The sequence below is a fragment of the Bos taurus genome, chromosome 15, assembly GCF_002263795.3.
Source record: "Bos taurus isolate L1 Dominette 01449 registration number 42190680 breed Hereford chromosome 15, ARS-UCD2.0, whole genome shotgun sequence".
In the NCBI taxonomy this organism is placed as follows: Eukaryota; Metazoa; Chordata; class Mammalia; order Artiodactyla; family Bovidae; genus Bos; species Bos taurus.
In genome coordinates this window covers 34,785,740-34,799,092 of record NC_037342.1, presented here as the reverse complement: position 1 = coordinate 34,799,092, position 13,353 = coordinate 34,785,740, and the positions used below count along the sequence as shown (strand labels likewise).

Genomic DNA, 13,353 nt, shown 5'->3' with positions numbered 1-13,353 from the left:
CTCCTAGTTGGTCTCCCTGCTGTGCCTTTGCTCTCCATAGCCAGCTTGCTCCTGTTTATAAGTCAGACGGTAACATTCTTTGCTGCTCAACCTTTCCGTTGACTTTCTATCTCAGAATACAAATCCTTTGCTCCCTCTCTGACCCCATATCTTACCACTCTCACATTTGCTCATTCTGCTTCAGATACACCAGCCTCCTTCATGTACTTAAAGCTGATAAACAGTCCTTTCCCAGGACTTTTGCACGTGCTCTTCCTTCTATCTGATTCCAGATAGCCGCTTCTGCCCTCCCTTCATTCTGGTCTCTGCTCAAATGGAATCAAGCTAGAGAGGTCTTCCCTGACCACTCCACATAATGAAATAATTTCCATCACTTTTTTTCCAGTCTTGCTTTATTTTCCTTCATAGAACTTATAACCTCCCGACATCATACATTTCCTTGCTTATTTGTTTATTATCTGCCAACCAACCCTACAGTGTGAGCACCATGAGAGCAGAGCCTTGGTTTTGTTCATTGCTGTATCCTCAACACCTAGACCAGTATTTGGTACATAGTGGACACTCCATGAGGTGTGCTGAATGAATAAATGAAGATGGTGCTATGGAGTGAGAGGAGGTGAGCACTTCCTAAAGGGGGACCTTCGGCACTACTAGAGCCAGAGGTGTAGAAGTGGCAGAGAATTAAAGAAGATAGGGCTCCAGAAGAGAAGGACTGACTTCTCAGAGCACAGAGGGCCAGTTTGGACAGCTTCCAGAAGTTAGTGGGAAAGGAACAAGGATCATTCTTGCTTATATCTTTGGGATCCAGGAGGAGAGACCCAGTAGGGGTGTCTGGTCCAAGAGACCTCTAGCCCAAAAATGCAGAGAGGAAGGTGTGGACTGAAGTTTCAGGAAGAGGCTGAGCCACCCTACAGGAGTGGAGAGCTTGTGAGAGAGCTTGTGAGAGTGCCAGAGTTCCATGAGTGGCTGCCTCCTCCTTCTATTACTAGTCTCTCCCGTGGTCCTGGCTGGGGAGAAATGCCCTGAGGCCTTCACAGGAGCCTAGCCCTAAGACTACCTTGGCCTCCGTCGGAGCTCAGTGCCCCAGCTGACAGCAGAGAAGGCTATAAGAAGCACACCTTCCAGCTGTCCAGCTGGTGTCAACGACAGAAGCAAGCCCTCTTGTTAGTATATCCTTGTACCTCGGACTGAGGGCTTCCACATCTTTGCTCTCTTTAGATTCTCACCACCACCACAATCACTCTGAGAGATCGCTATTAATGTCCTCAGATTTACAAAGTGGGGAAACTGAGGTTCAGAAGGAGATGTGACTTCCACAAAATCACACAGGGAACTGTGGAGTTCCGCTTGTTGGTCTGCAAACTCCGCTCTCAAAGACTCCACCCTGAAGTCAGGTTCTCAGGTGGTCTCCGCGTTCTAAGCCTTTGCACAATGAACTTTCCCTTTTTTCCCCAGCAGAAGAGACATTGCAGCTGATACCCACACTGGACATCTCCCTGTGGAAACGCGCAGGTTGAATTGGGCAGAAGTTTGTTTCCTTCCCTCCAGACTGGGACAGGCCCTGAGTTTGGAGAGATTGGCACGAAGCTTTAGCAGCGATCATCAACTTCTGTGTAGATGCGGCTGGGTTTCCAAGCGAGCAGAGAAAATGGGCCCGCGACCCTCTGAGTGATTCCCTTGGCAGAAGCTGGCCAAGTGGCACGACCGCAACGTTCAGTCTCAGGTTCCCCCACTTGGACTGAGTCTCATCTCTCGTTGCTCATTTTCCTGCCTCTGACTCTAGCTTTCTGCTCTCTCAATGTCTCAGCCTCTTGGGTTTACCGCTCACCGTCTCACTAACTCAGCTTTGAGTGTACCTCTGCCTTATTGCCCTGTGTCTCTTTCCACATCTCTCCCTGATTCGGTAGATCTGATTTCTACCCCTATCCTGCTCCTGGGTCCCCACAAATCAGTGGACTGAGGGGACCCCAAAGTCAGCCCAAAGGTAAGCGCGCGTTGCCAGCGTTTCCCGCGGAAACACGAGGAGTCCAGTGCTGGAGAAATTTGGAGAGTGTGCCCGGGAGCCAAGTGCAGTTGCGTTGGGCTGCCAGCCTCTGCCTTCCTCCCCGCCTGGGGAGGGGCCCGAGCGCTCGCGCGCGGGTGTCAAGGGGTAGGGGGCTGGCCAGTCTCGGGCCCCTGCTGCCACCCTGGGGATCCCAAGCTCCTCCCTGCTCTGTTCCTATTGGCCTCGGGCGCCCCCGCCTCTAGCCGCTAGCTCGGGCTCGGGGGCCCTTAGGCTACTACGGGATAAATAGCCCTGGGAGCCTGGTGTGAAAGTAGGGGTGGGGAGGCCCCAGGGCGCTGCCGCGGCTCTCCTCGCCGTCCGTCCCTCAGGCGGGACAGGACCGGGGAGGGTGGGGAACAGCTGGTTATACATTCAGACCCTCAGTGCTTTGCTATCTCACTGCTGGGGCTCCAGAACAGCAGCAAGTTTCTGGCAACCCTTGCCGCTGCCGCTGAGGCTGGGCAAAGCCAGGATCGCGCCGCCCCCCGCCGGGATATGGAGCTGCTGTCGCCGCCGCTCCGCGACGTAGACTTGACGGGCCCCGACGGCTCTCTCTGCAACTTTGCAACAGCGGACGACTTCTATGATGACCCGTGTTTCGACTCCCCGGACCTGCGCTTCTTCGAGGACCTGGATCCGCGCCTCGTGCACGTGGGCGCGCTCCTGAAGCCCGAGGAACACTCGCACTTCCCTGCAGCCGCGCACCCGGCCCCGGGCGCGCGCGAGGACGAGCATGTGCGCGCGCCCAGCGGGCACCACCAGGCGGGCCGCTGTTTACTGTGGGCCTGCAAGGCGTGCAAACGCAAGACGACTAACGCCGACCGCCGCAAGGCTGCTACCATGCGCGAGCGGCGCCGCCTGAGCAAAGTCAACGAGGCCTTCGAGACGCTCAAACGCTGCACGTCTAGCAACCCAAACCAGCGGCTGCCCAAGGTGGAGATCCTGCGCAACGCCATCCGCTATATCGAAGGCCTGCAGGCGCTACTTCGCGACCAGGACGCCGCGCCTCCCGGCGCTGCCGCTGCCTTTTACGCGCCTGGCCCGTTGCCCCCCGGCCGCAGCGGCGAACACTACAGCGGCGACTCGGACGCTTCCAGTCCGCGCTCCAACTGTTCCGACGGCATGGTAAGGCCAGGACCCTGGGCTAGAGAAGTGCGGGCAGCTCTTGGTATATCAGGCATGTGTTTACGAGAGGGCAAGGAGCTGGCCCTCTGGTTGGGAGGGTTGGGCGGGGAACCTTCCAAGGAGTGGACCCCCGGTGGAGTCCACTGCCACCCCCAGGCAGCTGTCACTGGGGCGGCCTAGGGCTTTGGGGATGCACAGGAAGGATACGATCCATCCGACTGGGGGCACTGTTAGAACACTGCTGCGCCGACACAAAGATCTGCTTTTTCTCCTCTTATGCCTGTTGCCGAAATGCAGATTTGTGCTCCTGGGTGACTGTCTGCCCTCTCTTTGGCTCGGCATGCTGCAGACAGCTCCTGCCCACCCTTGCTCCCCAAACCAGACAGATCCGGGCCCGGAACTCTCGTGGCTGAGATTTGGGGAGTTGGGGAGTCGGGGAGGGGGCGGCTGCAGGGAACAGAGCTCCTGCCCTGCGCAGTTCCCAGGCCTGACTCGGTCGTCCTTTCCATTTGCAGATGGACTACAGCGGCCCCCCGAGTGGTGCCCGGCGGCGGAACTGCTACGACCGCACTTACTACAGCGAGGCGCCCAACGGTGCGTATTCGCGCCTCCTTCCCACATGCCCTTTTGAGTTTCCCTGGCTTCTCTTTATCTAGGACCTCCTTGCCCCCATCCTGGAAGATGGTACCGGGAATGAAATACTAAGCATGTAGTTCCCTCCTTTTTCATCCTGAAATTTCGTGGGATCCTCACGAATTCTGGCTGGCCCTCAGTTCCCCGTCTGCCCCAAAGCACTGAACTCGGAGGTGGGAGACTTGTGCACCCCTGCATACTAACCTACCCCTCCCCGCGCAGAACCCCGGCCCGGGAAGAGCGCTGCGGTGTCGAGCCTCGACTGCCTGTCCAGCATCGTGGAGCGCATCTCCACCGAGAGCCCCGCCGCGCCCGCGCTTCTGCTAGCCGACGCGCCGCCGGAGTCGTCTCCTGGCCCGCAGGAGGCCGCCGGGAGCGAGGTGGAGCGCGGCACCCCCGCTCCTTCCCCCGACACTGCCCCTCAGGGCCTCGCGGGCGCGAACCCCAACCCGATTTACCAGGTGCTCTGAGGGGTTGTGCGGCCTCATCGGGGGGCGCCGCTGCCCACGGGCCCGAGGGATGGCGCCCTCAGGGTCCCTCGCGCCCAAAGATTGCGCTTAAGTGCCAACCACTCTCCTCCCAACAGCGCTTTAAAAGCGACCCTCCCGAGGTAGGAGAGGCGAAGGAACTGTTGTGTTTCCGCCTCCCGCACCCCAGGGCAAGGACATGGTCCTTTTTTTCCCGCCTACTCAGCGCTCTTCCCTGAGACCCGCTGTGGCGGCCGTTTGATGTTACTCCGTGGGCCAGAGCTGACCCTTGAGGAGCCAGGCCCTTCCTCTTCCTCGCCCCCTCCCCCATGGGGGTGTGTGACCCACGCAGGCCTAAGCCCCGCCCCCAAGACCCCCGACCGCTTAAAGGGGCGTGCCCCTCCTTTCCGGAGCCCCCTGGGGACTTCAGCTGTTTCCCGCCGCTCCCTTCCCAAGTGTAACAGGTGTAATGGTAACCACTCCCACCCCCCAACCCCCACCCCCGGTTCAGGACCACTTTTTGTAATACTTTTGTAATCTATTCCTGTAAATAAGAGTTGCTTTGCCAGAGCAGGAGCCCCTCGGGCTGTATTTATCTCTGAGGCATGGTGTGCGGTGCGACAGGGACTTTGTATGTTTATACGGCAGGCAGGCGAGCCGCGGGCGCTCGCTCAGGTGTTCGAAATAAAGACGCTAATTTATACCGCGGTGGCTCCGGCTTTCGCTAGGGTTGGGGACTGGATTTTAACAGCGAGGGAAATCCGCAAACTGGGCCAGCTGTACCGCAGCGACCCCTGTAGGCGGCAGACGGACTGCAAGGAGGAAGCCTGGGGCCTTTGGGAGGGAGGGGTGTGTATGTTTCCATTACGTGAGGAGGTTCTTCTGACCATAACAGCACGTCACAGCACACAGATCAGTAGTTTTCATGTCAGGATGGATATTAGAGCGATCTGAGTCGTTAATAAAAGGTCCATGCGATTCTGATTTAAAGTATCTGCCACCTAGATACCCACAGCCAGGTACTGGTATTTTTCAAACTACTCAGTTGATGCTGAAGTGCATACGGTTGAGAATCACGCCCCTCCAGACACAGAGTGAAGCCAGGTATGGTGTCCTGAAGGATCCGTGGAAAATTATGTCCCCCAGATGCCACTCGAAATCCTCATAGGTATCATAAGGGGCTTAGAGCATTATGAGGAAAAACTAAATGAGTGTGAAGGGTACTTCCAGGCTCTCGGTGATAGGTGTGACCGCAAAGGGCCAGCATGGACGGCCAGGCAGGCACAGACACATCTACTGTAAGTAGCCCAGCACTTAGAGCATCTTGGCACTGTCGGATCTCGTAAGAAGACACGGGTCCAGAGCCTGCAGGGAGAGGGGAGCGTGCACAGCTGCATCGTCACAGGTGGCATCAGTGCTGGTTTCAAGCTATAAACACCCTGAGAGCTGAGAGGGGGCTACTGATTTAGTCAGGGTGCTGCGGAGGGCTTCCTGGAAGAGGCGCCACTTGAACTGTGTCTTGGGAAACGAAAGAAGACAACACATGCACAATGCCACAGACCTCCCCTCACACACACATACACATGGGGGACATGCACACATACTCAGGGAACACACACACAGAGGACACACACACATAGAGGAACCTCTGGGAGGGCACCCCGGATGGATGGCTTGGCAAAAGCCAATTCCAACCCCTAATTCACATACTCTTGTCACCAGGACCTCAATGGCTCCTATAATCCCACTCCTACAAATGTTTTTTTCCCTGAAAACCTTACAGGCCCCCTTTCAAGGGCTCTTCTCACCCAGGAGGGGCAGGTGTGGAGAGTGCCTGGGGAATGCAGGCAAGACATAATGGCAGAAGGAAGAGCTGGGGTTCTGCTCTCTGCTCTAGGAGAGCCTCAGCTCTCCCCAGTGTAGGGCCCCGGGGGAGCCACCCAGGGCTCTTTGCTGCTACTAATGATTCTCCACTTTTCATCTGGCTGCCACCCCAGATATGCCTTGGGGTTCTTTACACTCCCTTGGGACCCCTTAGGGCTCATTCATGAATTCATTCATTCAGAAGATGCCAGGTCCCAGGCTGGGTGAAGACAGAGACTTGTGGACACAGTTCTGACATTGGGATGCACCCAGACATTTTGGGAGGCTGGATCTTTTAGCAACTGGTTACATGGTGATGAATTAAGTGCTCGAATGGGGACGTACATGGAGAGGAGTGCAGTAGGAACAGAAGGTATAGACAGCAAGCAGACCCTAGTAAGAATCTTAAAGGAGTTGGCCAGAAAAGAGCTGCCAAAGAAGGATGCTCCAAGCTGAGGATATAGCAAAGGCCAAAGACCCAGAGGTGACAGAAAGTAAACTATGCCTTCACACAAGGGGCCAGAGGTGAGATGGGGAAAAGGCAGAGGTGAGGCCACAATGGACCTCAATTAGGCTTTATCCTGAAGGCCATAGGGAGCCATAGAGGAATCTAACCAGGGGAAGAATACAAAGAAATCTGTATTTTAGAAAGACCAGTCTGAGCTGGCAGAACGATAAGAGGGAACTAGACACGAGACTTGAGACTTGTCAGGAGGCCACCAGGGTTGCTCAGAGGAGATATGGTATGGCCTGAACTGGGGTAGTGATTGGGGATGGGAGAGAAAGAGGAATAGAGACAGTGGTGCCAGATAAAGTGTAGGGGTTGACAGGACAACGGAGAACCTTGAGGGCAGAGTTCCTACCTTCACACAGCTTAAAGAGGGAAACAGCCACTAGACAGAGACTCAAGTGATGTTAGAAATGGTGGGTAATACCACAAGGAGAAATAAAGGGAGGGTGCAGTGGGAGATGATGATGGAGTACGAAAGAGTAATCAGGCAAAGGGAGGAGGAGACAGAGCTTCTGCACTAAGGAACCAGAAGCCTAGAGGGTTATGGGCTCCTGTATATAAGAAGAAGGCTCCAGTAGCTTATAGGGTTACTATAGCCTATAGAGAGCTAGTGTGCAATTTGAAAAGGGGGTCTCTTCTTTCCTAAGAACACTGTCCTGCACCAGGGCCCATGGCTAGGGATGAAGAGCAGGCTGGCCTTCAGCCCTCTCTCACCTCCGTGGCCAGGTCTTCACAGAGCCTTGTGTCTGGAGGCCCCAAGGAAGGCGGGAGAAGGAGGAGCCAAGGGTGACCCTGGGCTCTGGTTTGCTTCAGGGTGGAATGTGGTGCTATTATAGAGATAGAGACCTCTGGAGAAGAAGAAGCAGGGATGGGGGCAGATTTAGTCAAGGACACTTTGGTTACAAGTGACAGAAACCCAATTCAAACAAGGTTAAACCCTACAGGGAATGTGTTGGAAGGACGAAGGGCCGTTCACATAAGGGAGCAGGGCTGCAACACCACAGCACCTGTGGGCCTGAGAGCTGGGACTGGAGCCCCTCTTGCTCTTCGACACGCTTCCTTCTTGCCTTCTCTCTCTCCTGGTCCATATTGGTTTTCTACAGCAACTCAGGGGTTTACCTCACCATTTAACTCCAGTCTGAAAATTCCCAGAAAAAAACTTCAACTAGATCAGCTTAAATCATGAGGCAAGATTTGAACCCAGGCAAAGAGGTTCCAGAGACTGCATGCTGAGTGGCCCAGCCCTAGAGCCTCTGCAGAGGAAGTAAGGAGAGAGGAAGAGAGCATGTCAGGATGCAGGGGAGTAGCTAGAGAGCAGCCACCAGAGTGGCTCAGATGGTAAAGAATCCACCTGCCAATGCAGAAGACCTGAGTTTGACCCCCAGACCGGGAAGATCCACTGCAGGAGCCCATGGAAATCCACTCCAGTATTCTTGCTTGGAAAATCCCATGCACAGAGGAGCCTGGTAGGCTACATTTCATGGGGTTGTAAAGTCAGACACGACTGAGTGACTAACACTTTCAGCTAGAGATCAAATCACCCCGTGAATGATGGGGTTTGAGGTCCCCTCCTGACCTGTTTTTCATCTCAGTTCCCTGGGCAGGGCCAGAGGTGGGGGACATCTAGCTGAATCCCATTTGCAGTGTACATGAAACATCCCTGTTCTTGGGGCCATTTTCACCTGGGCTGGATCTGAGGAGATACTGGGCCATGCTCTCCATAGAGACATGTGCGTATCTCTACACACGTGTGCTCACACAACAGCACACAAGAACTCAGAACATACCGTCAAAGCTGGTGTACCTGGAGGCTAAGGACGTTTAAGCTTTAGGTCCTGTCCCTGGCATGAAAAGCCCTAGAAATAGGTTCACATGGTTTAGTTTTTTCTTTTTTCTCACATATTTCAAAGTAAAATATTTTAGGAAACTGGTTATGACCATTGTTTCTATTCTGACTTCCTCCCTCATGTCGGGTGGCATCTATGGGCATGTTGAGGTCCTCTCGAGAGGTGTACATCTTATTTGGGTGTAGTGGAATATATTTTAAATAAATGAAATATAAAACAGAAGCAATAACAATGAACAATGAAATAAATTACAATGATTCTGACATTGAGAAAACAACTGTACCCCCAACATCTATTTAGATCATACCAAATGGAGCTGTTACCCTTATAAGTTCAAGGCATTTTTCTTAATTTTGAACAGGCTGCATTCTTCATATTTAAACCTTTCTTATCAAAGTCCATCTGAGAACTCTTTTAGAATGAATAAGCCCTTTTACATGCGAAAATACTGTATATTTTGTTAGTGCAATTTAATTCCTTAAAATTTGAAATATATCTATAATCTATTGAATAATGATTAAAGACAAATTTTTGTTTTCAGGTTCTTTGTTAGTATGCTTAAAGGTATAATTTTATTCTATCTTCATTAGAGGAATGATGATAAATTGAAATTCCATTGTTAAAAATTATTTTTAAAAAGGATGCTACTCCTGTAGCATTAAATTCCATTATCTTTATTTAGCATAAAGAGAAAATGATTATTTTCCTGTGGAGCTAGAGTGATACAGGCAGTGCTGTAAACATTATTCTCTAAAGAGTTATGCAGAGCCATGACTCGCCATATATATATATAGTTTTAAATATTTTTGATGTAGTATCCTAGGACAAATTATAAATGGAATTGTCTCTGACTAGCATTTATTTAATTTGTAATTATGTAAAATAATACCAGTATAAAAAATGTACTGGCAGGTTTCCCTGGCGGCTCAGTGGTAAAGAACTCACCTGCCAATGCAGAAGATGCAGGTTCCATCTCTGAGTCAGGAGGATCCCCTGGAGAAGGAAATGGCAACCCACTCCAGTGCTCTTGCCCAGGAAATCCCAAGGACAGAGGAACCTGGCAGGTGATAGTCCACAGGGTTGCAAAAAGAGTTGAACACAACTTAGAAAATAAACAACAACAACAAAAAGCAATTTATTAAAAGAGAGAACTTTTGAACAGAATTATTTGATAAGTCTCTTGCATTGTTTGGTAATCTATTCAACAAAGAAGAGTGAATTACCTGAGCATATTGGAAAACAATTTAAGTTTTTGCTGGTCTAACACAAAATAGTTACATTAACAAAGATAGAATAAAATTCATAATATGCCACTATAACAAGACCTTAGCATCAACAAATTTTTAAATGAACATTACCAATTTAAAAGCATTTAAGTAATCACCACACAGGAAAACTGAAAATACCTTGAACTCCTATAGTCCACAGATGAGAGAAATTTGATGGCACTTCTGCCAAATTTGACAATTTTAAAAGTGTACATTTTAGTTACACTTTCCAATAGATGTTTCCAATAGAGTGGTAAACCTGAAAGAAACTTTCCTAAATTATCAATGATATCAAAATAAGTTTTGATCAACTGTGTTGAGGGAGAGACTGAATTAGCTCTCAATTCTCTGTATAGAAAATGATATTATAGAACCACATGAAGAGGCATTTAAAGAATATACAGCCTGATATGGGTGGAAAGGGGTGGGCAAGACTGAAAAAGGCAAAAAAAAAAAAAAAAGAAAAAAAGATCCAGAAGAGAAAGGCAAAGGAGATGAGAAGGAAGATAAAGACCAAAATGGTGATGGTGATAATGATGGAAAAAAATAAATTGGTTCTAACTCAAGTTTTTTCTCTCCTATAAAAAACACTTAAATCCTTGGCACACAGCTCACTAGTATTAAGAGGGACAGTGTGAGGCTGTGTAGGTTTTGTTTTTATAACATACAGCGTCACTTTTGTATAGTTAATTCTTTTCCCCCAGATAACATTTAACTGTGGATATTAATTCACAAAGAACTTTCCTGGTAGAAGTGAGGTGCAAGTCCCAGCTGATATCAATGGCCACATGTTTTCCAGGATGTGGGCCTGGCTGTGCCTCTGACCAGCTCTGAAACCTTGGGAATGTGGCTTCACCTTTTTGGACTTGGGCTCTCTCTCCGTGTAATGAATTAGTGAATTTAAAAGGTATGTTCCAGTTCTGAAACTAACTTAAAGCATTTCGGAGAAAGAAAAAGATAACTAAACAGGTCCTCTACAGATAAGGGAGCTGGCACCATGACAGATTCTTCTTAGCATAAGCAAATTATTTATAGCCTCCTGGTTTACTAATCCTTCTTTTACTTTTCACAATAAAAAAAAAAGGGGGGATACAATTTACATATCACAAAATTCAAACTAGTAAAGTGCTGAATTCGATGGTTTGTACTATAGCCACAGCTTTGTGCAACCATCATCATTATCAAATTCCAAAACATTACTCCCCAGAGAAACCCATACCCCTTAGCTGTCACTGTATCTCCTCGCCCCAGCCTGTCCCTACGAATCTGCCTGTTCTGGATATTTGATGTGAATGGACCCACACACTAGGTGGCCTTTTGTGCATGGCTTCCTTCACTTAGCATGTTTTCAAGGTTCATCCATACTGTAGTAGCTTAAAAGTACTTCATTCCTTTTTATATCTGAATAATATTCTACTGTGTGAATACATCCTATTTTGTTTATCCATTCCTCAAGTGATAGATATTTGGCTTGTCTCCATTTTTTTTAGCTCTTATGAATAATGCTGTTATAAACAGTTATGTACAACTTATTGTGTAAACATATGATTTTAATTCTCTTGGGTATATACTTAAAAGTGAAATTGTTGGATATATCATAATTCTATGTTTAAGTTTTTGAGAAACTATCAAAGTCTTCCCCACATCAGCTGCACCATTTCACATTCCCATCAGCAAGGTATGAGTGTTCCAATTTCTCTGCTTCCTCAACAAGCGCTGTTATGGTCTTTTTATTCCAGTTGTCCTAGTGGGTGTGAACTGTATTTCATTGTAGTTTGATTTGCATTTCCTTAATGACTAACGATGTTAGCATTTTTTATGTTCTTCTTGGCTATTTGTATATCTTCTTTGGAGAAATGTCTATTCAAATCTTATGTCCATTTTAAAATGAGGTCATTTGTTTTTTTATTATTGAGTTATGAGGGTTTTTATATATTCTAGATACTAGACCCTTATCAGATATATAGTCTGAAAATATTTTCTCTCACTTTATGGATTGTCTTTTCACTTTGTTGATATTGTTCTCTGAAGCACTAAAGTCTTTTTGGTTTTGGAGTCCAATTTATCTATATTTTCCTTTTGCTGCTTGTATTTGAGGCATCATATCTAAGAAACCATGACCTAATCCAGGGAAGAATTTTATAGTTTTAGCTCTCACATTTTAGGTATTCGTTTAGTTTTAGTTGATTTTTCTAGATAATCTGAAGAGGGGATCCAACTTCACTCTTTTGCATGTGGGTAGCCAATTGTTCCAGTGCTTTTCATTGAAAAGACTCTTCTTTCTTCCATTGAATTGTCTTGGCACCATTGGCAAAAATTAAGTGACTATAAAATGTATGGGCTTATTTCTGGACTCTCAATTCTATTCCATTGATCTGTGTATCTACCCTTATGCCAATACCACACAGTCTGATTACTGTAGCTTCATAGTAAGTTTTGAAATGAGGAAGTGTGAATCCTCCAACTTTGTTCTTCTTCAAGATTATTTTGGCTACTCTGGGTCCCATCCATTTCATGAACGTGTCTGAATAACCCAGTCCTGGTAGTATTTTCAGTAGCCACAAACCTTGCCCAATACACTATGGGAGGCTATAAAGTGGCATGTAAATTTAAAGCAGATTCATGTTGATGCACAGAAAAAAATAGTTATAAGGGAGGATGATGATTTTTTTTTTCATTTTCAGCCATATTTGATGAAGCTTTAATACAACAAATGTGGTTTTGTTAACTGAACATCATTTGGTAATTGCAAAAAAAGTTGCAACTGTTTTCATTGGCATTATGAATGCTTCCAAGTAAATACAGCATATTTAAAAGTATTATGTAGGTGTGTTAGAAAGTTAATAACAATATTAAGCAATTGTTTTTCTGGATTTTTTAAAACATTTTTAGTATTTGTTGGTTTTCTAAATTTTACATTTGGTCTTGATTTCTTCTCTAAGTCTCAATAAATATTCATTTTTGTACACAACTTTCTATTCTTTTTTTTTTTTAATGTGACCCCACCCCCACTCCCCACCCTGACCTCCAACCCCCACCAAATGTCTAAACTTCAGGCCTCCCTGGTAAGTCAGATTGTAAAGAATCCACCTGCAATGCAGGAGACCCTGGTTCAATTTCTGGGTTGGGAAGATCCGCTGGAGAAGGGGAAGGCCACCCACTCCAGTATTCTGGCCTGGAGAATTCCACTGATGGAGGAGCCTGGTGGGCTACAGTCCATGGGGTTGCAAAGAGTCGGACACAACTGAGCTACTTTCACATTCACTTTCACTTTCACGCCTCACAGAACCTGGACCCAGCCCTGCACACTGCAGGCTGACTCAGACATGAGGGCCCAGAGAACACACAAGGTTCCTATAGGGAGTCGCAGCCATGCATCTCCAGCTACTTCTGGGAGAACTCGGTGGCTGCTGACTGGTCCTGTGGGGACACTCCTGCTGTAGTGCCCGCATCTACCCATTTTTCCCACACATGTGCACACCTGACCATCCTATGCATCCTTCACCACAGCCATCATCATTTCCCATTCCTCACCTTCCTCCTACATTCAAGAACAAGAGGCCAGGTATTGAGGCCCTTCTTCCTCAAAGTCAAG

General features: G+C 48.3%; 1 protein-coding gene across 1 annotated transcript; it reads left to right on the top strand.

Moving 5' to 3' along the window:
* Positions 1-2,325: 2,325 nt before the first annotated feature.
* MYOD1 (myogenic differentiation 1) lies at positions 2,326-4,973 on the top strand. The gene is given in 3 exon segments (NM_001040478.2): positions 2,326-3,169; positions 3,685-3,763; positions 4,025-4,973. Coding segments are annotated over 3 exon segments (957 nt in total). The 5' UTR covers positions 2,326-2,539; the 3' UTR covers positions 4,273-4,973.
* Positions 4,974-13,353: the final 8,380 nt, after the last annotated feature.